General features: G+C 52.0%; 1 protein-coding gene across 11 annotated transcripts in view; it reads left to right on the top strand.

Moving 5' to 3' along the window:
• Window positions 1–26,277, top strand: part of LGR6 (leucine rich repeat containing G protein-coupled receptor 6) — a 217,822-nt gene that overhangs the window by 104,142 nt on the left and 87,403 nt on the right. For all 11 annotated transcript variants that reach the window (XM_065592333.1, XM_042842452.2, XM_024111271.3 and 8 more), the window contains one exon: window positions 8,958–9,029. In XM_065592333.1, coding sequence (XP_065448405.1) covers window positions 8,958–9,029 — 72 coding nt within the window. The remainder of the gene's footprint in view (window positions 1–8,957; window positions 9,030–26,277) is intronic.

Here is a 26,277-nt window from a genome sequence, read left to right as displayed (position 1 = left end):
TTTGCAAGACCCCCTGGGAACAGGTCAGAGCCCCTATCCTTTCACATAGCCTGCCCCCTAGCAGTGGGGAGCAGCTTTCGGTCTGAGCTGGGTTGTAACAGGTGAGCGACCCAGTGGGAAACGGGCTATGCATCCTCTTGCACCAAGATAGAGCAGGAGCGACTCCACTGAAGTTCAGGGGGCTGATTCTCCCCTGCCGGTCCCATGTGGGGTCACTCAGCCTAGTACAAAGTGGATGCAAAATCCTCCCACAAGGCCAGGTGTGCCTAGACACCCTGGCTGCTGTGTGTCACTTGGCTGCACTCCTGGCTGGCGAGGGGGGGGGTTGTAGTGGCATTGCATTGTGGGAGCAGCGCAGCGCCTGCTGGTGCATCAGGTGCCTGGCAGAGGGAGACTGATGTTAGCAGAGTTACTCCTGCTTTACACCAACATGGGAGGAGAATCCAGCCCCAGTGGAGAATCCTCACCATCAGACCCCACTCCCACCCTGTCCCTAATGATTCATCGGCCTGATTCTCATTCACACCAGTCTGGCAGTGTAAAGGGGCCTTCCTGCTTGAAGGAGCCGAGGTGTCAGCATAGGTGCTGTAACTAGGGATGTTGGGGGTGCTGCCGCACCCCCTCGCTTGAAGTGGGTCCCAATATATGCAGGGTTGACAGTTTGTTTCAATTGCTCTCAGCACCCCCAATATACAAATGGTTCCAGCACCCCTGGGTTCAGTGAGAATCAGGCCTTTATTTATAGGGCAGAGTTGGCATTTATCTTTGCCAAGCATGATTCCTACAGGAGCTGCCCTGGCCCATCAGGCTGCAGCGAGCGTGCAGTTACAAGCCATGCGGGCAGGGTGGAAGGGGGGAGCCTCTCTAAATGCGGCAGGGAGTGAGGAGCACGCAGGGGGCGGCTTGGGGAGAGCAGCTGAGTACAGAGACGCACAGGGCATAGGATGGGAGTGTGGAGAGAGACAGGGTTAGGAGGCATCGAGCGGGTGTCAGGGAGGCAGTTCAGCGCAGGAGGCTGCGGCAGAGATGGGGGCAGCGTGGGAGGACATTCCTGTTATAAAATAAACAGCTTTCCCCAGCAGGCATAGCATGAGGCATGAATCGATGCTGTCTCTTTAAATAACATCTCTCTCCCCACCCCCCTTGCCTGGAGTGGTGGGTGAGCCGCCCTTGATCTCTTCTCTCGCCCTTTCATCTTGCTGGATCATTAAAAACAATAAAGGGAACTGGCGGAGACATTATCAGAGGAAGGCCTGGATCAGCCCCATAGACCTGCCCCCCCTTCCCGGACCCCGCATTACGCACACCCTGGCCTGCCTGGAGTAGTCGCGGGCTTGCAGGCAGCTCGTGCCGCATGGGGTCCTTAAGGGAAATGGGTACCGCCCTGTCTGCTGGCCCTTGCAAGAGTTACGGGGACCCCTAGTGGTGACGCTGGACAAGTCCGGGAGCTGGAGAGCCAGAGAGAACCACAGGGTCTGTCTGTGTCCAGCAGCCTCTGTTGAGAGCCCAAGTGCTGTCTCTTCTCCATGGCAGCGCCCCCTGCAGGGCAGACTATGGTGCAGTCTCTAGGGGGCTGCACTCCCTGTATTTACACCAGAGATCCATTTGGCCCTCAGCATCGATAGTGGCGTTGGCACCAATCCACACCGTCCTTTGTGCAGCCCCACACAAAGTGGGGAGCACCTCCCTGCTCCAGGGGCTCGGACAGCTGGGTGGGGGTGGGGGAGTCCACTCTCCCCAGGGAGAGATGGGATAGTTGGGCAGGGAGCAGCCATCCCAAAAGCCGCAGTGGACTGATGGGTGCTGCTGGACCTGGCTGCTGCTGAGTCTGAGCTCTGCTATGTTGCTGCCTCCCTTAGCCTAAAGGTCTTCCCTTCTCTGGGCCACGGTTCCCCCATGTGTAAAACGGAGCGGGGGGAACCAACTTGAGCTGCGACTAGCCAGGCTTAGTATGATGAACGGGGGGACGCTCATGTTTAAATCCCAGGCTAAGAACCAGGGTTGTGAGCTCTTGGAATTGCCACTTGGAAAGACCCCCAGAGCAGGCTGGGGACCATCCACTGAGCAGATCGGGGCAGGGATGGAAAGAGTTTAAACAGCTGCCGGGCGGTGGTGTTCCAGGGGGAGGAAGGATATCCCAGTGGTTAGGGCGCCAGTCTGGGCCTGAGGAGACCAGGGTTTAATTCTCACTACCTCACTGTGCATCTCTGTGACTCTGTTTCTGTACCATCTCTTTGCCCAGGGCCACCCGGGGGAGGGGGGGGGCAAGTGGGGCAATTTGCCCTGGGCCCCACAGGGGCCCCCACGAGAATATAGTATTGCAACTTTTTTTTATGGAAGGGGCCCCCGAAATTGCTTTTCCCCAGGCCCCCTGAATCCTCTGGGTGGCCCTGTCTGTGCCCCTTTTTCTCACGGCTGCCGCCCACGGTGGATATTGCCCTGCGCGTGGGTCCATCTCAGCTGACACAACCCAAAGCAGTAAAAGTGTCTTTGAGTTGCAAGACTCTGGATCCCCTCCCTGCGGGGGAGCAGGGCTAGTAAAGAAGAAGTGCTGAGTTTTACCCTTTTCAGCAAGGAACTGCAACTTAACAGCCAACAACGCCACGAGCAGACAAATAGCTCTTTTGCATCATTGCTTAGAGGCAGAGGGACAAAGACCAGGCCACGTGCTCGCCCCAGCAAGGGTGGGGGCTACGGAGCCTGGCAAAGAAGATCCTATTGTACAGAAAATACAGCAGCAGAACTTCCAGGCGAGCCAAGTGAGGAACGACAGGGCCGAGGGAGCCCATGACCAACCCATGGCCTCACTGTCATGGTGAGCTTGGTGCCGTTCAATGGTAAGAGACCGGGGACCTTGATTTCAATGGGAGTTAGGCACCTAAATGCCTTTGAGGCTCTGGGCCCAAGACTTTTCAGGCAGCAGTGAACACGGGGCTGGAAGTTTCGACTCTGCAATGCGGGATGCAAAGGAAGCAGGACAGCAAGATTTGTTTCCGCACATACCACGTGTCACATCAATGGATTACAAGAGAGAAGCTAGATAAAAGCATAAATCCTTTTGCTGGAAGGTTGCAGTGTAACACTGCTTTAGTTCTTAGAATTGAGAATGATAACACACAAGAACCAGAGAGAGAGAAAACAGTCTGCTCTCTAAACCAGACAGGCACAACTCACCCCATCTTACTCTAGGCTGGCTAGCTGCTGGCTGACTGCTGTCAGTGGTAGGTGGCAGGCTTCACTGCAGAGCCCCTAAGTCTGCAAATGTCCATCAAGGCAACAGAGAGCTTACCTGAGCGACCACAAAGATGCTGACCCCACCAGCTGCACAACTCGCATGAGCAGAGAGGCAGCCGGGGCATTGCTTAGTGATGCCCTCACACCAAAATCATTATGAAAGCCAAAGTTTCAGCCCACTTGCCACCAGGTTGGTTCCAGAGGCAGGTGGGGGACAGCTTCTAGGGGCGCCAAATGGCTGTGCAACTCTTGTGTTCCCTCGGCTGCTCGGAGTTGGGGGCGAAAATATTTTCTGCTGTAGGGCCACTATTGCTTGCCACTCCCAGATGTTCATGTGTGGCCACACTTGAAGGTGGGAGGCTGTTGTGACTCAGGGTACATGTACATTGCAAAAAAAACCAACACCACCAAACTGTGGCAGCAAGTCTCAGAGCCCAGGTCTCAGGGCCGTAGCAACAAAGAACGGTGGCCCCCTCCGAACATATGTCCGGGCAGGGCCCCTTACAATGCAGAAACTGGAATGTGGTATTTATTTTGCCACTTTTAGGGGCCCCGTTCCTTGCGGGGGCCCCTCCGGTCGGAGGGTATGGAGGGCGCTCGCTCCGCCTCTGCCAGGTCTACAGACTCAGGCTTGCGCTACGGGGCTAAAAAGAACAGTGTAAACGTTCTGGGTCAGGCTGGCACTGGGTTCTGAGATCCACCCCCCTCGCCGGGTCTCAGAGCTTGCACACCAGCCTGAGCCGGAACGTCTACACTACTTTTTTAGTCCCATAGTGCAAGACCCACCAGCCTGAGTCTGTAGACCTGGCCTCTGAGGCTTGCTGCCACTGCGGTTCTTTTTTGCAGTGTAGACATAGCCACAGAGATTACAGTCTAAGGCCTGAGGATAAATATATACAGTAGTAACTGGAGCACTATATGAGGGGCAAAGGCATCCCAGCTTGTGCGTTTCACTTCCCCAGCAATCACGCTCTCCCACGTGCTAGGGAGCATCCATCTCCCATGGGCCATGCTGTTCATTTCAGACTCAAAGTTACTTCCATTCTGCACAGATTTGGGGTCATCCACCTGCCCTTTGCATGCTGGTCTTATTTGCTGCAGAAATAAAGTCTCCTGAATGAGTTATGGGCACAAAGCCCAGCAGGTTATGGTTTTTGCCTACCTCAGAGAGAGAGAGAGAGACAGAGTGTGTGTGCATACGAGCATGCACCCTGCACTGTGCGTCTTTATTGCACACTGGGGCCCTGGGCTGATGAGAGGTCCGATAGAAAGCAGAGTGCTAGGGAACCCGTTTTGAAGATGCAGTTACCAAGAGTTAACCTGTGCTCAGAAACATTCTCATCAGTTAAGCTAGAAGATGCTGCAATCCCCATAGCAGATCCTGGCACTTTAGCTACTAGCATCTTTAGCTGCTACTTTACAATCAGCGCAGCTGATGGGCATGAAGGAAAGGTGGCTGTAAACCACCTCCCTGTTCCCTTGATTCTGGACTGGCCCAGGGCTGAGACATAGAGCAGCCTCAGGGCTGCTCTAAGTTTCATGCCCATTGCAACAGGCTGTATGGAACACCGTGCAGCTTGAGGATCTGGCCCCTCGTTTTCATGGGTGCTGAGGTTCATACTAAAAAGAAGGAAGGACTCTGCCCAGATGCACATGACTTAGGTTGGCAGAGGAATTCCCACCCTGCCCGCACCACCCGCCTCCATCCTGTTTAAGGCCAGCCTGCCAATGCACCACCAAAACAGCCTGTGCAGCCCAGCCGGTGTTTACTTGTGTGAATGCAAATGACTGTTATTAACTGAAGAGGCTATTTACTTAAAGCAGCGGGGCTGGCAGTCAGCACTGGCGCTCATTTGAACCATTGTTCCACAGGAGAGCCCTGCCTGGCCCACAGCCGCTGCACAGGTGTCTCTCCAGCTCCTCTGCTTTGCTTTCTTCTTACACTCCCTCCATTTGCCATCCCTCTCCTGATCATTTTCTCAGCCAGCTGGACACAAAGGGACCAGATTCGGGTCTTAGCCTGCAGCAGTGTAAATTGGAGTCGCTGCCGGCATCCTTGCTGTCCCGCTCTGTGCCTCAGTTTACCCCTCTGTAAAATGGGGATAATGATACTTCCTGAGGCCTGCTGTGAGGGAGGGAGGATCAGGATTGGGAGCCCACGGTGTGTGCAGCGGTCGGGCCATCCTGGGGGTGGAGGGATCAGGACTGGGGCAGCAGGAGCTGAGATCTGAACTGTGTGAGGGTATTGCATGGTGCCCAGGGGAAGCTCTGGAGAGCGCTTGGGCAGGGCTGTCCTTAGGCCTATGCAGCATACGCAGCTCGTAGGGCACCCGAAAATTTGGGGAACCACCAGCACAGCAGGTAAGAGCGGGTCAGGTCCCGCACACCCAGCGTGTGCTGCTGTCTCCTTAGGCAGAGGCCATATTCACAGAGCCAAATGCACCAACGTATTCTGCGTGCGGGCAGGTCCGGCTCTGGCTTTTTTGCCGCCAGCGCGGCAGGGGAGGGCACCGAGCAATCCCCCACCGGCCAGAGCGCCGGGGGGAGGGCGGCAAGCCCGCCGCGGCTCTGCTCTCCCCAGCGGCCAGAGCGCCGGGAGGAGGGCGGAGAGCCCGGCCGAGGCTCTCCGCTCTCCCCGGCGGCCAGAGCGCTGGGGGGAGGGCGGAGAGCCCCCGGCGGCAGGAGCGCCGCGGGGAGGGCAGTGAGCCCAGTCGCGGCCCCACTCTCGGGCCGGAGCGCCCCGCCGTGCCGTCCCCCTCCAGGCGCCACCCCAAGCACATGCTTGGTGGGCTGGTGCCTGGAGCCGGCCCTGCGTGCGGGAGAGGGTACAGGGGTCTCTGCGGGGAACCGTGGCTCTTCATCGCCATGAGGCGGACCGGTTCGGTATCCTTTGCTGCCTCGTCCCTCCCAGGCTGTTTCAATACCTCTTTGTAATAATTTCCAGTAAAGTGTTGACAAATTTAAAAAATTATCTTATTTGCATCATTCTGTCAATAAATCAGAATTTTTTCTATAGCGCTACTTCTTTAATGCAAGTATAGTCCATCAGCAATATGGTGTGTGCTTCATTTGTTTAACCTGGTTTTAATAAAGTGCATGTGGCAAGTTTTCCAATACTGTAAGCTTATGTTTGTGTTGCTAAGAGCAAGTTGGGCATAGGGGCACCAGTTTAATAATCCTGCGGAGGTCCCCATAAATCCTAAAGTCGGCCCTGCGCCAGGGGGAGGGGAACAGGATGTAAGGGAGGGCAAGGTGCCCCCTATTTGTTAGAGGCCTTTGGTGAGTTTTTAGCTGAATTCTCATCCTGACACCTGTACACATGTTCACACACAACAGAGGTGCAAACACACACTCAGGCACACACACACACACACACACTCGTGTGCATGCCCACACACATGCAAATTTACATTGCACACACTGCATGCACACACCCATTACACACTGCATGCCCGCACATTGTATGCACACACCCATTGCACACACCCATTGTATGCACACATCCATTGCACACACACACTGCACGCACACACCCATTGCGTACACACACACACTTCATGCACACTCCCATTACACACTACAGGCACACACACATTGCATACATACACACACACACTGTTTACACACAACCATTGCACATGCACACCCAAGGCAGCATGTTTTACATGAAGAGTATAAATCAGATAACACACCCCTCCAGACCATGTGGTTAAAAGATGAAGCTGCTGGATTTTAAACTAATGTCGGGGGGAGGGATGGTCTCTTGGAGTTTGAAGTCATGGGATTAGCAGTGCTTGGAATACAGGGACCACAAACTCAATGGGTCAGCAATCAAATGTTTGTACTTCAGCGTGTCACTGACCTGACAGTGCCCTGCCAATGCTTTGGTTGAGGAGGGCTGGAGGGAATCTTTTGATCCCAGCTGTAATATTCGCTGCCAGAAATGGCACCCTAAATATTGGACACTCCTGGGCCTTCAGGGTCTTGGGGATCCAAATCCCAATCTGCTCATGGATTTTGCAAATGGCTTTCTCTTTATAATAGGCCGGGCCAACTCCCCTGCTCTAATTCCCCTCAGAAAGCCAGATCCAGTTTGACCTTTGTGACTGGTCCCCATCTCTGTTACCCAGCTGGGCACGACAGCATGTCCAGTGGGAAGCTGCACAGTCCAGTAGGTTCTATCCCTGGCTCTGCTATTGGCTCGCAGTGTGACTGTGTACAGGTCACCAAAGCCAATCCGAAATGTTCCCATGGAACTAATGGGATGGTTATAGCCCTCATCTGTCTCTCGCCAAAGCAGCCTGAAGGCAAATCAGCTGTTCCCTTAGTTACTGCATAACCTTTGCGGTCCTTTACCATCTTCAGAACCCGCTTCTGTATCTTCTGGAGTCCTTCCTTGCCTCCCCTGCGTTCAGTGCTACAGGTGTGAACTCACCTGTCCTCCGCAGAATGCCTGGGTCCCTCAGCCTCAGCAGCCGCAGCTCCATTCACTTCTGCACACTGCATTGCTGTTGAAATTCACCCAGCCCCCTTGCTAGCACGTCGGGGTGGGAAACACTCCCTCCACAGTCCTCATAATAATAATTAATAATGTATTAATAGCAGTAACGTCTGTAGCCATGTGGACTCTTGTTATTCTTAAAAACACCCAAGAATTAGATAACCCAGCTGCCCGAGAAAGGCCTGCTGTGCTCCCAAAAGAATACACAACTCCAGGGTCCATCCCTATTAGCATGGGGCCAGTCCCTCTGCATCAAGACTTGGGGATCAGGAAAGGACCCTTTAATGTCCCATGCACCCTACTGCCTACCTCAAACTTTCCCATCAAACACCTCTCACGTTCCCCATGGGCCTCTCTGCTGCAGGATCCTTGATCACCATGGGGACCACTACACCCCAGCTGCAGGTGTAAATCCCAGATCAAGTCGACATCTGCCCGACCGACCATCTGAAAGTAGCCGTGTGGCCATGGCAGCTCAGGCAGTGGTCTGGGCTAGCCAATCAGATAAAGAATCATAGAATATCAGGGTTGGAAGGGACCTCAGGAGGTCATCTAGTCCAACCCCCTGCTCAAAGCAGGACCAATCCCCAACTAAATCATCCCAGCCAGGCCTTTGTCAAGCCTGACCTTAAAAACCTCTAAGGAAGGAGATTCCACCACCTCCCTTGGTAACCCATTCCAGTGCTTCATCACCCTTCTAGTGAAAAAGTTTTTCCTAATATCCAACCTAAACCTCCCCCACTGCAACTTGAGACCATTACTCCTTGTTCTCTCATCAATACCACTGAGAATAGTCTAGATCCATCCTCTTTGGAATCCCCTTTCAGGTAGTTGAAAGCAGCTATCAAATTCCCCCTCATTCTTCTCTTCTGCAGACGGTATGTACTGAGGATCTCGGATGGGGCTGTGTTTGGGTAGCTGCCCACACCACCCTGGCCACAAATGTTGCTGAGCAGAGCTAGAGAGGGTATGTCTCGCTGAGCTGGGAATGACACCGCCCAGCCGCAGGGCAGACTCCCTGTTAGTGCTCCTCTCCGCCGGGATCGCTGGTCACTTATTTGCAGCCCACAAGGAACCCTGTGCACCCCGAGCCTCCCTCCCACCCCCTCCCGCATTGGAGAGAGCAGCCCTTTGGCTTGAGGCTTTGCGTCTCCCAGCCAGGGGAGTGGGGGAAGCCTCCAGCCTGTTGGTTTTTTTAAAGCCTTTTCTTTTCTCATTATAGGATGTTGCAGAACAACCAGCTCAGCCGGATCCCCGCCGAGGCACTGAGGGATCTTCCAAACCTCCAGTCTCTGTAAGTCATTAAGGATCCCCACTGGGAGCTGCCGGCTTCTCAGCGCTGGAGTCATTAATTCCTCCGTCCCTTCTGCCTTGTCTTTCCCCTCGTGAGCTACTGTCCCTAGGCTTGTGGGGAGGGAGGGCACCTGTTGTGGCAGGGCCACTGTCTTGTTAGGGTTGCTGGAATTAGATCTCCCCATGTGAGAAGGCCACCGCAGCTGGTGAACGTTTCCAGGAGCCCTGGAAAAAGGCTCTCTACGAGGCAAGCTATAGAATCATAGAATCTCAGGGGTTGGAAGGGACCTCAGGAGGTATCTAGTCCCACCCCCTGCTCAGAGCAGGACCAATCTTCAACTAAATCATCCCAGCCAGGGCTTTGTCGAGCCTGACCTTAAAAACCTCAAAAAAAACCAACCGTAGCCCTGCAGTTACTGTCTAGCCTGGAGCAGCACAGAGCCTAGCAGGCTTGAGTAGGGGACTCAGGCCTTGTTTGCATGCGACAATTTAACTGTAGAGGTACAAACCCTGAGCCCTGGTGTGGCTGCACCTAGACTGGTATAAAAGTGCTTAATACCCCAATAGTGGTTCCTAGACAGGAAGGGGAATAAGCCATACCAGTATAAGGCACCTTTATACCAGCATATCTGCAGCCACACTAGAGCTTGTACTGGTCTGACGATATCGGTTAAAAAAAAAATCACCCCCCGTAACTGAACTAGTTGTACTAGTACAATTTTCAGAGGTAGCCCTGGCCTCAGAGCCAGGACAGCAGGGTTCCATGCCTGGCTCTCCCATTGCATTTAAGGTGTAACTACTTTGACAGTTGGCCTCATCTACACTAAAATGTTAGGTTGACCCAGCTACATCGCTCAGGGGTGTTAGAAATCCACACACACACCCCAAGCGGGGTAGTTAGGTTGACCTAACCCCCAGTGTAGACAGTACTAGATCGATGGGAGAATTCTTCCACCGACCTATCTACCGCCTCTTGTGGAGGTGGATTAACGACAGCAACGGGAGAACGCCTCCCATCGGTGTAGGCTGTGTCTACACTGAAGCGCTGCTGCTGTGCCGCGGTAGCGTTTTAAGTGTAGACAAGCCCTTATTAGCGTGACCAATGGATGATGTAATTTCCAGGCATTTTTCACCATGTAAAAACATTCTGTTTTCATCCCCCCCCCTCCCACCACTACCACCAGGTTGGTGAAGAATTAGAGAGCTGAAATGTCAGGGTTCTTTTCCCCACACAAAAGTGAGATTGTTTTTAATGCTCCACGTTTTCCAGCGGGTTTGTGACTGGGCACCGTTCTCTGTATGGTTTAAAGCAGGCTGAGAATGTTAATTCTGTCGGTAGAGCTTTCAAGTGTTTATGGCTACCAGTAGTTGGTGCTGTCGCTGACTCTGCTCACGATCACCCCCTTCCTCCCTCTGGCTCTTCTGCCTTCCCCTCCTGTTCCCCGAGATCTGTCAAACAGGGGAAACGCTTCCCACCTGCTGGAGGAGCGCTGAGGCCTGGGTGCAAGGTGCACCATGTGATCTGTTCTATGCCAATCCTACAGCAAGATTAAAGATTAGGCTGTGGGGGGAGGGGCAGCCCCTTCTCGGGCAGCATTTGCCAGGGCAGCGCTCTGGGCCTAACGCAGGCAGACCCCTGCTCAGCACCCCACCAGGGGCAGACATCTACCTGGAGGGCAGCTGGGCAGCCAGCAAGCACAATGCCCATCGCCTGGGCTTGACAGCTCCCCTTTCTCCGAACTCAGTGCGGCGTTCCCGGGGAGTGACCTGCTCTGCAGTGCATGTGCGAGCCGGCTGGTGTGGTGTTCTGTCCCCCTCTGGTGGTGGCCGGGCCACACAGATGTTGAAGAGCCTGCCTGGGCTAACAGAAAGTCTCTCTATGCTTTTAGAAGCAGAGGTGCCAGGTTCAATCCCCGCAGCTGAAAACCCTCCCCAGTGTGACACATGCAAAGGATGCAGAGAGCTCCAGGAAGCTAAGCAACGCAGGGACTTGTTTAAAGTTCAAGGGGTACGACCCATCACGTTTCTCCAGCACAGCAGGCTCAGACTGGGTCTCTACTAGGACAGGGTGCTTAGGCACTGCAGCATCCATCTATCTAGATTGCATCAGGACAGAATCACCACAAAGTTTGCTTTTCGATTCACCTAGCCCACCCCGCAGATCAAGCACAGAGCAGTGTCTCGCTAGGCTGTTCCCAGGCTGGTATGGGGAGCTTCTGTTTGTATATTCTTCTTCTTCTCAAATTTGCAGTGGTCTGGTCAACTAACATGACACTGAAAGCAGAGGTGCATTTGACCTACACCCACGCAGGCAGTGGTGAGCCGGAGCTTCCCACACATGGGACCCGAGGCAGCACGGAAGGTATATTCCAGCTGCACACACCTGCAATGCTCTGAGCACAGCAGAGAGTAGCACAGGGCGAAGATGTGTTGCAGTTAGTTTTGTGGTGTGGGACTGACCTGAGCCTACCCGGAGCACTAGCCACATCAGGTTGCATCCACGTTCCGGCTCAGCTCCATAAAGCCACGAAGCTGGTGCTCAACATCTGAGCCAATGCTTGGAGATCACCTTCAGAGTTCCCGGGGGGCTGGTGTGACTCCAGCAAAGCTGCTGGAGTTGCTCCCCTTTGACACCAGGGTCGTATTTGGCTCCATGGAATTCACTGGGATTGGATTGGCCTGTGGGATGCAAACCCAAGCTTGGAGGGCTATTCCGAAAGGTTTGAGGTCCTTCGGCCACTGAACCCACTCGGAGCCGGGATCAGAGAAACACTGACTCGCTGACACTGCTGCGTCTTTTGCTCTTTATGCAGCAGTGATAGTATGGAGCAATCACATGGGCCCAGTGGAGCCCAGATAATTAGTTTACTAACGATATGTAACATGCCAGGCCTAGCTACATACACAGGCGGCTGCTCTGGATGGATTTTGGTAGCATCAAACAATAGAACACAGTGAGCTCCACTAGAGGATTCACAAGCTATTTAAAGGGATACTACCCTCCTCCTCTATACCAGGGGTCGGCAACCTTTGGCATGCGGCTCGCCAGGGTAAGCACCCTGGCAGGCCGGGCCAGTTTGTTTACCTGCCGCATCCACAGGCTCCCACTGGCCACGGTTCGCCGCTCCAAGCCAATGGAGGCAGCGGGAAGCCGAGGGATGTGCTGGCCGACACCCCCATTGGCCTGGGACGGCGAACCGTGGCCAGTGGGAGCTGCGATCAGCCGAACCTGCGAACGCGGCAGGTAAACAAACTGGCCCGGCCCGCCAGGGTGCTTACCCTGGCGAGCCGCGTGCCAAAGGTTGCCGACCCCTGCTCTATACTATACTCATAAAAAAAAGACCTTATCTTCTGTGTGTTCCCGTGCAGCAATTTTCCTCTGAGAGCCAAGATTACTACAGAAATACCCTTCTGTGACCTCCCCATTCCACCTATTCTGTTTGACGAGTGGCCATTAGGATAAACTGGGTCTGATTTGAGAGAGATGAAAGGTTGTGGAGTAAACAGCGTTCCCCTGTAGCAAACTTCACTGTGTTTTAAGGCAGATATAAAGCTAAGCTGCTTTACTCAGGTTTCATTGCTGCTGCCAGTACATCTTTGAATGCAAGTAACTGGCCCCTAGCCATGAGCCCCTGGGTTCTAGCCGTGTCCCCATAGAGACAGCATTTCTGAAGAAGAGAAGGCAGGTCTGCATTAGAGATTTTTTTCTCTTCGTAATTCAAGTATCGGTGAGTAATTTTCCACAAGTTTATGAGGCTCGCGTATATTTATTACCGGCATAGTAAGCAGATTGGAACATCCATAGATCATTGTAGCGTGGCTTCCAAGCATTACGAGTTGGGGTATGTGAGCCCTGGCTTGTTCACCTTGCCCAGAGCTTCTGGTCTTTCCATTCAGAAATGGGAAAGGATTTTATGGCACTTCGTAACTATTCATCACCCTGAATTCTGGGGCTTGCCTGGCACTTCGTAGGCTATTAACTGACTGCTATGCCGTCAGGGAACACACCATAAAACATCATAAGCTGACGGGGCTTGCAGACTGGAGCAAACTTGAGTGTGTGGGGGGAGCATGGACAAAAACCGAGTGTGTGCTGTTTGTTTTCTCGCTCTTGCAGCTCTATGTGTTAGAACAAAAATCTCCTGCAGTCTGGGCAGGCGGCTGCATCAGTGACATCACCGTCTGTTGCCCCGGCAGCCGTTATGAAGTCATAACGCAGTGACTCCGATGTGAGATCGGAGCACAGTCGGGTGCGGAGGGAGGAAACTCGCATGTAAACATCCACAGGAGCCTCCTCCAAAATGCTGGAGAACATTCGGGTTAGAGACAAGCCCGCCTCACAGTGGGTTTGATTTGCTTGGGTTTTTTGGATGAAATCAGGATTTTGGCTTCTTTGGCTTCTTGTGACTGTACAAGTATTTGCTGGGTTGGCTGGATGACCAGTTTTCTGTCTATGTTTGCTGTTTAGTTTGATTCATGCTTCGTGACCAGTCATCTAAGTCACATGGTATTGTTTCTGCCCTCTGTTTGGATAGCTGGAACTGTTTAAACAGGAAAATAACAAGTAACAGTTAGGAAAACTCTTGTTCATTCATAAATTCCCTTGTTCTCATTTCCTTGTGAGTGTTCCCTTGGAGGCCAGCCGCTCCCCGAACAAAAAGCCATGTTGTAAATATAAAAGGGATGAACACTGGTGAATTGACCAGCCATGTGGAGTTCAAACGAATGCTCTTGAGTGCTCCTTTGCAACATGTGTCCTTAGGACTCAGCACTGAACTGAAACAAATGGTCCCAACTAAGTTTGGGACCTCATTAAACATAAGAACAGAGGGCATGGGGAGAAACAGACCAAATTTGGATTGAAAGCAGAGGGGGCCCTGTGCATGTGTAAACCGCAGTCGTCAGCAGGCAGGATCAAACCTGGGATCTCTGGAGGCTTGAGCCTCTGCCGCATGAACTAAAAGCCAACTAGGTATAGAGCAAACTCAATCTGTCTCTAAGTGGTCTTGGTGCCACTAGCTGGGACAGAACACCATGGCCTAGAGATGTGTGGGTTACACATGTTGTACTGGGGGAAGCACCATTGTCCTATTTCTTCCTGGTTTTTAGATGCACTCTTCGTTTTTGGAGCATGACAGTTCCGATAAGTCAACTTAGCTCCCTCCTGCAAAATGTAGAGTGATCTCAAGCGGGAAAGCAACGCTGGCAGGATTTCCAGCCGGGCAAGGTGAATCTTGGTGCAATGGGCCGTAGCAACAGCCAACAGCGCGCCTCTGGGGTCTGCAGCGTGTTCCCAGCTTGCAGATTGTGTATGCGTCTGTAGCGCTCTGCCTCCCGTCGAGAGCTGATCATTTTAGCAGAAGCGTGCCGCTAGTCCAAGGCCATGTGGGGAGCTTGAGAAAATACCACCCTTTAAGTACCCCCAAGAGGGTGCAGGAGGAATGTAGCAGCCAAAGCAGTGAAAAGGAAGGGGTAAGAAGTGGCCCCCAACCTACGTTAAGCTCCAGCTTCTCACACTATTCCAGCTCCTCAGCACAGAGTTTACCCCATCTTAGACTGCCTGACACGCCTAGTGGGTATTGATAGGTGTGTGGGGTGGGGTCTGGCTCCCCTAGACATCAGCCCTGCAGTCAAACTGGAGGCTGGGACCCCGCTCCAGCAAATGCCGGGTTTTATTTATTGTGCATCACTCAGCTGTGGTTTCCTCTGATTTAGGAGTGCACAATTCATGACCGACCCCTGCTGGGCGTTTCCTTGCAGCAGGTGTTGACATGCTTGATCCGGTCTATGCCATGGGGACAAGCTGGCCTAAGGGAGCGGGTATCATAACCAGTGCCGGAGATGGAGACGCAGCTTTTCCTTCTACCGGCAGCCATCCTGCACTGGTGCTGCTGCAGCTACCTGCTGCCCGCCCAGCGCTGTGCTCCTGCAGCACTGTTCTCCTGCTGATCCAACTTTCTCTATCCTTCCCCTGCTGGGTATCTGGTCCTCCCCTCCTGCTGCCCTGGGCCCCTGCTGATTTTAGACTCACCTGTTTGAAATGTCCGAGGGGGGTGGTTTTAAAGCTGTCTCTTGCAGCAGGAAATGCACCTTGTTCCCTCCACCTCATCTGCCCCTCCCGTCCTACCGGCACCATATCCCCCCTCATTCTGAGATCCGTGGCACACCCCTGATTACAGGTTCCATCACTCTGCAGCCACGACTGATGACTCTCAGCCAGAGGCGCTCGGTTTTAGAATCACCTCCATCATCTACTCGTGCGGGGAGCAGGAACCCTACAGAGCTCTGGGGAGCTGTCAGCAAAGATGTCTCTGGAAGAAGAGTAGCCAGACAAATGGAAAGAGGAATTTGGATTTAAAAAGAAATGAAATCCCAGAGCCTTATAAAATGGTCCAACTGCCTGCTCCGGAGGGGCTGCTTCTCATGGGGACTTGCTCTGCCTTTTGGGTCCATTCTGAAACCCAATGGGAGGGATTAGAGAGAAGAGCACGTACACCTGATGGCAACGTCTGGACAAAACAGACCAGGTGCCAGCCTCTTATGTAATGTTCCAGTCCAGTTGTGATCTCCTGGCAGGGTGTCTGGTTACCAGCGGTTTATAGGTGCGGTAGCAGAATGCCATGTGTACTCTGGAACAGTCGTGTGTCAGTCTAATTAACGACTCTGCGGTTTGCGAGCTCTTACCTAAAGCAGATGGGCATTGCGTCTGTTCCTCTGCCAGATGAAAGGAATCCAAGGGTTTCAAAGCAAGCAGGTGCTATAAATTATAATTACTGGGCTTGCAGAAGGAGAGTGAGGGAAAGAGGGAAGGGAGCCACGATGGATTAAAAGATCAAGATAAACTCTTCGTTTTTCTCCCGCGAACGATAGTCAAACGTGACGGGAATGGCTGGGCCCTTCGGTAGCTTCTCTGCAGAGCCTCACTGGGGAAGGGCGTTTCAGAGGCAGTGGGCTGATTCCACAGGGGGAGTTGCCTCGGGTAGTTTTGCAGCAATTTGAGCTGCCAGGGAGGGTGTCAGTGCTCCTCCAGTAATCTCCAGGGAGTCGCAGCCACTTCCCTCGTCTGGTTTTGAGTCCACACACTCCTGGAAGCGCCACTGGGCAGGCTCCCCGAAAGCAGCTGCTGCCGTTCAGTCCTGCCGTGGCGGACCGCATGGTAGGACCTAACAGCCATGCGGAGCTCTGTCCAGCCAGAGCAGGTAGGGGCATTCACCTCACTAGGTCGATACCATCACAGATTGAACAAGGAGGGGAGAAGGGGCTATTTTAATCCCTGGCTCCCTCTGAATCCTTTGGGTTGGAAGGGATCTCAAGCATTCCCTCTCCTGGCACAGTGGCAGGATTGGTGTCACGATCCCTCTGCTACACAGGCAATGCAGTCTAATGGTGCAGGAGACGGGGACTCAGAAGCAAGACCCCTGGGAGCTACTTTTCCCCCAGGCAGGGTATAAGGAATTCCCATTCAAGTCAGTCAGTGGTACTCACGCAGCCCCAATCCCTCTAGCATCTCGTAACACCCCTGTTACATCCTAGGACTGGGGAACAGGCACAGAGACAAAGTGATTTGCCAAGGGAACTGGTGGCAGAGCTGGGATTTGAACCTAGGTCTTCTAGGTGCTAGTGTAACCCACACACTTCCTGGGTGTGGTGTTCTGCCCTATCTAGTGGCACCGAGACCACGAGAGAGAGAGAGAGATTAATGAGTCTGCTCCACAGCTTTAGCTAATAGCCACATCATCCCAGTCAAAACACAAAAACATGCTGAGGTACACGTAGGAGGCGTTACACTAGGCCAGCACCTGAACCACCAGCCATCCTGGCCCGAGCTCTGCCGTTCACTCTGTGTAGTACCGTGGGCAAGTTGCTTCGCCCCTCTGCTCCTCACGTGCCCCTCCCTCTCCCTTTAAAACAGGGATAATCTCACACACACGCGCACAGGGAGGGTGGGAATTTCATTACTTGTGTGTGACATGCGTTGGGCATCTCAGATGAAAAGGCAAAGTTGTTGCCTATTATCCCTGATGCATAGCATCAGACTTGACCGTGAACCTTTCCATCGAGGGCCCTTCCCTACCCTGCCTTGGCTTCTTGTGCCACTGCTGGACTTGACAACATTTAGCCTAGCACTCCACCTGAATGTCTTTCCTCTTGACGTTATCAGATAGATCCTGCAGAGGGAAAGTGCCGCCACATTAACAAAATTTGCTCGCTGTGGCTGCCATCTGACGTCCAACTGAAGTCACTGGAAAGGTTCCAGTTGTTTCAAGCCTCATAGTCCATCTCATGCTTTGTCTCTACTGATGCTCAGAGCCTGCCTGGGGTTCTGAAAGACCCTCCAGCCCTGCCACATGCCCACATGTGGGTTATTTAAAGTAACTCAGCTTTCCTTGCTGACCTCCCAGGGAAAATCATGTCTGCTGAAGGTGAAGAAGGTTAGTATGGAAGGAGGAAGAAAGGGCAATGAACAAACCTTAGTGCAGGAAGGAATCATGCTAAACTGTTCTGCCGGTTGTGGGGCTGGATATATGTCTCTGGAGTACAGGTGTGTCATACGCTGGCTTGCCCTTTACAGGGAGATGGGTCTCAGTCCCAGGTGGGAGAAATGAAGATCATGTGACCCAATCAGGTCTCTACCTTATCTAGCCCAGAGGCTGCGGGAGAAAGGAGAAGTGGTGGTGATGAATGGCTGCAGACAGGCTGTGATGGGATGCTGAGCTAGTACATGGACCCCAGAGGGCTGTGAAACCCTGCACTAAAGTGCTGAGTTTGCAGGCCACGGATGCCAGGTCTTAAACAACGCAGTCCCAGGAGGAGGGCTGTGAAACTCTGAACTTAAGGGTGGGTGAAAGGGAGCTCACTCTGGGAGCTGGGCTACGTTAAATAAACTAGACCCCAGGAGCAGGGAGGAGGGAGCTTGTTTTAAAGAATTTTGCAGTGAGTGAATTATTTTTGGAAACCTCAGAGAAACTGAGGCAGAGTGCTGCAGGGCCACCCCATGTCATGAGGGGGTGGGGTGGAGGCTGTGACCCCTGTAGCAAGATGCCTCCAAGTTCTTAATTTCTGCCTGAGACACCCTTATATTCTGATATCCTTAGCAGGAACCCTTTGGAACGTGATGGAATCACAATAAAGACTCTTCCAGCCCCGGCCCCTTAGGGGAGATAATTATTTTTATATATATGGCTGGAGATTAAAACGCAAGGAAAGACTTCTAGGAATTTTCAGGTATGTAGGCTTTGATGTGGGCAAAGGGGAAAACGCTCCCCCACCTGATCAAATTCTCATAAGCATATACATTTTTATGACAGATGGAAGGGGAAAAAAATCATTTTGGAATTAGCATGGCCTGAAGAGCGCCTGTGAATTCTCTCCATTTTCATCTCTCACCTTTGATTTGTTTGAGATTTGACAGCTTGCCATTAAGAGCAATATTGTTCCTTGTAAATCACATTTGATGGAATACGGGTAAAAAGAAAAGTCACTTCCACTGAACGTTTACAGGATAGAAAGCTACGGAAGTAGAAGAGGCGTCTATAAAACAGGGATAATGTAACATCAATTTACAATCTGCTGGCGCAGAATTTATCTTGTGACAAGGCTAGCTCTGTATTGTTCATGTGATTTATGGGCCATAAGGAGGGGTTGTGGAGCACAGTAGAAGGGGAGTTGAGAAGAAGCTATTAAGTAGCTGAGGAACTGGGAATCTTGAGGGACTCGGATTCAGACAAAGCAACCACGAGTACTTTCCTTCTGAGCTGTGTCCATTAGAGCAAGGGTCCTCAGGTTTTTCAGAGGATGGACCGCATCTTAACAGAAATAATGCTTGGGTTGGAAAATGCAAGTGCTCTGGCAGGTGGATCTCCTCCCTCCAAAAGGCCCTTCTTCCACCAGTAGCTGCTTTGGGAGAAGACTGAAGAACTATCTCATCTCTGAAGTCCTCTCCTGTCTCCAGCCCAGCAGCAGATTTTGGGGAGAAGTGTGGCAGCGTTTGTGGGCTTATTCTCCTCTCCTTGCTTGCATGAGAATGTGTGTTTTCCATTGGGCATTTTCAGCGCATAATAGCACTTCTGTACCATAAAAGGGCACAAAACCAGGGGCAAGCCAGTGGGCCGAGTTTAACCACAAGAGATCAGCCTAGAGTCTGAAGAATCACTTGGAACGGGCATGGGGAGAGGCGAATTCTCCAAGCCAGTCCTGGCCCTCAGGGCCGGCTCTAGGCACCAGTGTTCCAAGCATGTGCTTGGGGCGGCACTTCTCAAGGGGTGGCATTCCGGCCCTTTGCGGGCGGCTCTTTTCAAGGGACAGCACTCCGGCGTTTTTTTTGTTTTTTGTTTTGCTTGGGGTGGCAAAAAACCTGGAGCAGGCCCTGCAGGCCCTAGACCAAATGGCGCCCCAGGCGAGGAGCGTCTTCAGCGCCTCCCCCCCATTTGTTAAACTTTTGAATGCCATATTTTAATTGCATTTGTAGCCCATTTCATGACTTTGATGCACAATTTGCATGCAGAATTTATCCCTGTCATATAAGGTGATACATTTGCACAGGAGGATCTGTATTTATTCATGCCACATATAAGCAAATAGAAAAAATGTTTCCTCTAAGCATATAGAAACTTTTTAATTTTAAGAATAACTGAAATGTATTAACATCAAGAAATTGAACTGTGCACCAACATTGGATGGACCAGTATTAAATAATGTTACTGTAGGTGACAGCCTTAGAATGTTAACCCTAGTCCTGTAGTTCAAAAGGTCGCTTTTCTCACCTTTGCCCTGGCAAACTGAAGCACAGTGTCAGAGAGATCCAAAGACTGGCCAATGGCATTTTCAAGCCATAAAATAGCAAGCAATGTCAGTCTCTCGTCGGCCATCATCGATCAAAGATATGTTTTAATGAGTCTGAGCTTCGGAAAGCTGCACTCACCACTCGCGACTGTGACCGGCAGCATGAGCAAAATCCTCAAAGCTACCATCAGGAAAAGTGTCCTTCAGCTCTGCCTTGTGAATGAACTTGAGAACCTGGAGTGGAGAGTGCTTCGCATATTGCAGAATTTGACAGCTGATGTCCAATTCAACCTAGAGGGCTTTATCACTAATGTCTGAACGTTCCCCAGGTGTCAGCGTCCAGTCAAGGTCCGTACAATTGTTCAAGAGTCCTGTCCACCAGCAGTTTACTAAGGTCATACAAAAACCCCATGGGTCTTTTCGTGGTGCTTCATTTGTCTGAACCTTTCTTCGATGGACTCTCGAGCAGCGTCAACTGCTCCCCTTGTCCAAAGCACATGATGGACCTGCTGATCTCTTACTGCTCCATCACATTGATGCTCTGTAGTTGGAAGAGAACTGGTCAAGCTTTGTTCCCTGTAGCAGTCTGGGAGCCACCATGGGCTGGAGGAATCAACTCGCCAGCCACTGATTCACACGGCACTTTGAGAGCCATGCCATGTGCTGGACAGATGTTGGAATATAGTTTCAAATCAAGATTCCAATGAACATTTTGCCTTTGCAAAGGCATCTTGCAGCAAAGTAGTGGTCTTTGTTCCACCCCAGGGCCAGAGACTTGGAACCACTTTCAATCCAGCAGTTGGTGCAGGAGCTTTACACTAGCTGAGTTCCCATGGCTGGGGGAATCCCTAACTGGTCAGCTATGGCTACATTCTGACTTCGTTGTGCTACTCAAGAGGTGCAAGGTGCTGGAATCAGGACAGGAAATCCTTCCCTAAGTGAAGTGGCCCTGGTCACACTGGGGGCTTGAAATAGAACCAAGGAGAAAACCCATATCTCCTGAGTGCCCTACAAGACCACCCTTCCCCTTAGTTAAGCTTCAGCCATGTCCTTATCTCATCCAGATACTAAGAAAACAAAGACACTACACCACCTGGGTCTGCTGAAAACAACACCTAGAACTGTCTCTCCTCAGAATCCTGGTGTCATCATAGCCCAAGGCATGTCACTGTCTCCCCATGGGGCCTAAGATGCACACTGGGCACATGAGGATGACAGAACACAGCCTCCTGGAACCCCGCAAGAGAGCAGTTACCCAGAACAGCCCTCTGGAACCCCTCAGAGAGACCAGATCCCTCCAGGGTGGTTTCTTCTGCTACAGCTGGGGCCCAAAATTTCTCAAGCGATGGAACGAAAGGCTCCAGATAGAAAAAAGTGAAACAGCACAGGCACTTGGCCTTTCCCCACCATCAGCTGGTGAATCTAGAGCCATCTTTGCACTATACAGTGGTCTAATGTCAAAGTTAAAGGGATCTGGGAATCAGAGGATGCCATGTCACACCAAAGTTGTCTTAACAATCCTCCCCAAGAAGAGAAAATTAGAGACTGAGCAATGGCCCGTGAGATTGTGTATGATCTTACAGGTCTAGAACCCAAGTCTGCAGAGCTTCTAGGTCGCTAACTGCACCATGCTGCAATTAGTTAGCATTCCATTGCCCATGACTGTCTGTGTCCACAGACCGGGGAAAGTCCTGCCTCAGGGAGTCTGACAGGCAGCAGCCTCATGGCTCCCGAATGGCTCCCCACACTATATAAACCAAAAGGGCATTCCAGGAAGTATTTAAGCAATAGTGTGGAATTTCTGTAGCTGTCACAACCATTTCTGCTGCTGGCTTGGACTTTGCCTCTTGACCTGGAGCCTGACTTGAATTCTGACTCTTAGTATCCACCTTGGTCTGGAAGCTGATTATGAACTCCTCTGCTATTCCCAGCCTCAGGTTTGACCCTGCTCTGAAACTTGGTCGTGACAGCCCTTGTTAGGGTCCTGACAGACTGCCACCATCAAGAGATGCTTTCTTAATCAGGAAGCGAGCAACCCCAGGTGAGATCCTACCCTCTTGTAGGGAGCGGATGACCTAGGACTCAAAGACTTAGGCATTCCTAGCTCCAGTTTGTGCTCACTATGAATGACTGAGATTCAATTATGTGAAAGTTCATGGGAAGCAAACTTCAAAGTAGCTCATGTAAATTTTCATGGAAACCAAATTTTTCATTTGCATGCAAATGTAATTATTTGTGCTGTAAAGTGCTCCCATGCTCCTCCAGTCTGAGAAGAGAAACAATACACATGGCTTAGCTGACTAACTCAGCTCAGCTGCTTACAGAGAATAGTACACAGTCAAGACCCAGAATTTTTAAAGAGGTGCAAGAAAAGTTGGTAAATTTTTCAAAATAAATAAATTGGTGTAAGTCACACGTGTCCTGGCAGCAGAAATGGAGGCTGTAATCACTGAATGCGTTGGGCCACATGCTCAGCTGGGGGAGATCCACTAAAGTCAACAGAGATATGTCAGTTTACATCGGATGACGATCTGGCCCGGAATGTAGAAAGAATTTTTCACTTAGCTTGAAGTAACAATCTCAAATTATGGTATCACCACGGGTACTTGCACTGCCCTGTTCATCTTTAACGCTCCCTTTAAGCACTTGAGTCATTTCCTCTCTTCTAATTTCCCTGTTCTCATGAGCTTGTGATTATCTCGCTGGTGGTGCACTGCATGAAGAAGCCTGCAGAAAAATTAAGTGTGCTGTATTATTCCTAAAACTAAAGAGCAGGGGTGGATGGAAAATATGATGCTGGGGTATGTGCTACCTCATCTCGTCTAACCTCTGTCATCCCCAACACAACTTTTTTGGGATTCACCAGCAGTGCTCCCAAGCATACTGATTCTGCAGGATGCCACATGTTTTGATTTAATTCAGCTGTTGTTCCAGTGATGTGACAGAAAGAGACAACCCCCTCCCCACACACACACACACACACACAAAAGACCTGCTGGAACCTTACAAAGGTGTACCTAAGCTGGTAGACCGGAAATCTGACCCCACTGAAGTCAATTGGTGTTTTCCTATTGTTTTCATTCGGGCCACGACTTCAGCCCCTGAGTCCCGATGTCACCTCATCTTCCATCCCAGGGCTGCAGTTTCCTTCCTTCCTTAAGCAGCCTGGTGGCATGTCAAAGACTCAGCTTCATGTTGCTTCTCATCTGGACCGTGGCAGGAGACAAGCACCGTAGCACCTATCTGCAAGCACCGAAGCTCACAGACACATAGCTCAGATTATAATCTCTTCCAGAAGAGGCCCATAACTTCTTGCCTGTTTGCATGGGGCCTAGAACACTGTAGGCACTAAATAAATAATAACACACACTCTATAGAGTATGAGTCATAGGATAACTCCCAATATGTTTTCCATTGACCTTTATTAAGGGGACTCGTGACCCTTAACTCTCTCACTTAAGCACATGAGTATCCAGGACTTGTTACATTTCCCCTGGTGACTGAGAAGATTAATGATGGGTCCCAGATGTTACATACAGTAGATGTGTCAGTGCAACAGGGAAGATGCGTCCCAGATGTTACATACAGTAGATGTGTCAGCACTCCTACAAACCTGATGAGCTACAGTGAGGATCCATCTAAAATGGGCTGAGTGTGGCAGGTATAAAACTAATGATCTATATTCTAGTGTCATATCTAGGCAGCCTGCACTGTGGTAGTTGGGTACCAAGAGAGGAACCTAGATAGACAATGGGATCTGATTCTGGTCTCCCTTGATACCTGTGTCACTCCACTGACTTCAGACAGTTCCTCCTGATTGATGCTGGGGTGAGAGCTGGATCAGACCTGGGGGTAGAGGATGGGTATCAGAGGGATTACGTTGCCTCCCGGTGCAGGGTGTAAGGCCTCACTCATTGCTCTGGGAGGAAAACAAGGTGGTTTTTATTTTTCCTAATGACGCCCATAAGCAAAATGTTCAGAGGAACAGGATGATATCCAATCAGTCATTCTGAGAGCCTCTGTGAACCAACCAGTCATACTCCTAGCTACGTCCCTTTCCTCTATCAATGTCCTCTGACCTGGCTCTATCACCTGAGTATCTGAGCACCTCACACTCGTTTTGATCCTCCTACACCCTTGGGAAGTAGGACAGTGCCCTTATCCCCATTGTTCACAGTGAGAATGGAAGCAGAGAGAGGCTAGGTGACTTGCCCAAGGTCACACAGGGAGCCAGTGGAAGAGCAGGGACTTGACCCCAAGCCCTAGCCTAGTGTCCTAACTACTGGACCATCCTTCCTTACGCATGTCAGTGTTACATAGATAGGTTGGCCCAGGTCCTCAGGTCTAGTGCAGCAGCTTTTCATTGCACCACAGGTAGTTTATGGTGACCAAGGGAGGGTCGCCCCGGATGTAAGGGGCATGACTGGGAAGTCCCTATGTCCCATGGGGCTAGTAGGAGCAAGCACAACTTAGAACAGCCTGCAAGCTGCTTGGAGAAGGACTGACCTGGCCCAGCCCAGAGTAGGCTCAGGCTGTGGGAGCCTAAAGGCCATCTCTGCATGCCCTGTCCAGAAGTGGGCTGTGCCCTGCTCTGCCATAGCCATATGAGAGATGACCCACTGTGCGGTGCCTTGTAAGGGCCCAGGCTGATGGCCTGGGGCTCTTCTCCATTACTGCTGCACAAATCAGAAGCTCCATTGCTGGTGACAATGGAGCGAGCGTGATGTGAGCGGGGAGCAAGGCCACGCGCCATCCCAGAGCGTGGGGGTAAAGGCTGGCTCCTCCACACCGTGACGGGTTTCATGTCTAGAACAGCTTTTGCTGCACTGGATGTGTCGGGGGCAGGGCTGTCTTTATCATGGGTTTGGGCAGCACCCAGTGCTGTGACGCTACAGTGGTGAGCACAGTATAAGAACCTATGGAGAATAAGGGCCTTGATCCTGGCGGGGACTTCTGGACGTTGCTTTAGTGACTGACTGAGCCGGTCATAAGAGGGGCAGCTGTACCAGATGTCTGGATTCCCAGAACCTCCATTAGCCAATCAGCCGCTTCTGTTCCTTTTAGGATCCTGTATAGGGAGCTGGCTTGAGGAGGGCCTGGTTAGGATCTCAATGAAAGGCATCCAGAGGCCCCTGGCTCACTGCCAGTGACCTAACGCTACACAGCAGGCTCCAGGCCAGTTGATGCGGTGGCTCCTCTTGAGCTCGGATCCCTTGGCGGGCGTGACTTGGTCATTGTGTCACCCTTCACTGTCCCTTTGGAAAGGAGGGGGGAGCGGCTGGCTCTGGGGGCTGGTCCTGGACTGGACCATCTTGTGTTTGTGGTGTGAGCTCAGTAGTGGCCAAAGGCTGCTACCATCTCAGGGCAGGTAAGCAGCCAGTCCCCTCTCCCCAAGGTTCCTCCTTGCTCCCCTCCAGTCTTCTGTCACCTGTCCCCCTTTCTCTGTTTCCCATCCCCAAGGCCTCCCCCCATTGGCCTCTGTAAGGTCTCCCCCTTCTAAGGCTCCCCCAAGAGCCTCCTTCTCCCTGGTTCCAATCTCCTTTCCCAAGGGCCTTCTTCCTCCCAGGCACTCCCTCTCCAAACCCCACTCTCCCAGGCCTCCCCAGGCCCTGTGCCCCCAAACCCCATTTATCTGCCCCCTGGAGGGGGGCTAGAAGGAGAGGTTGCTGCAGCTGAGCAGAGAGGAAGCCAGGGAGCTGGGGCTCCCCCACGCAGCCAGCTCAGCCCCCACTGCCTGCCTAGGTTCCCCTCGCTCCACTCCCAGCTCTGGTCTGAGCCAGGAAGGGAAGGGGCCAGGCAGCGAAGGGCTGAACTAGTCCCACCTGCAGCCTCCTGCTTGCCAGGCAAGGTAGAGAGTGGCCCCTCCTGGCAAGAACCTGCGACTGCAGCCATCACCCGCTTGCCTTGGTCCATCTGGCCGGTCTGCAGGTGGCAGGGAGACAGAGCCAGCGCTAGGCATAAGCAGACCAAGCAATTGCTTAGGGCCCTGAGCAACTCAAGGGGGCCCCTATTTGCTTTTTATTATAAAAACTTGCCTGTTTTAGTATGGGGGGGGGGGAAGAATATTCCTGCTTAGGGCCCCCAATGGGCTAGCGCCGGCTCTGCAGGGAAAAGGTGAAAGCATCTGCTGCTTCACACCCTGCACCTCTGCACCCTCTAACTCCCCTCCCCCTGCCAAAAGCAGGAGGTCACCACATCATTGCCCCTGGAGAAGACACACCACCGTGCTCCCCTGTAACTAGTGAGGGCTTTGCTGATGGCCCCTGTTGCTATTGATATATATTATTTGCATAACTGTAGCACTTAGGAGCCCTAGCCATGGACCCCATGGCACCAGGTGCTGCACATTATATAGTAGGTGTATTACGGTAGCACCTAGCAGCCCCAGCCACGGGCCAGGTCCTCATGGCGTCAGACGCTGTACAGACACAGAACAAAGAAACACCCCCTGTCCCAAAGAGCATCAA

This window comes from Chrysemys picta, chromosome 4 (assembly GCF_011386835.1).
Source record: "Chrysemys picta bellii isolate R12L10 chromosome 4, ASM1138683v2, whole genome shotgun sequence".
In the NCBI taxonomy this organism is placed as follows: domain Eukaryota; kingdom Metazoa; phylum Chordata; order Testudines; family Emydidae; genus Chrysemys; species Chrysemys picta.
The sequence above is the reverse complement of the archived record's forward strand: the minus strand, read 5'-3'. Positions and strand labels throughout refer to the sequence as shown.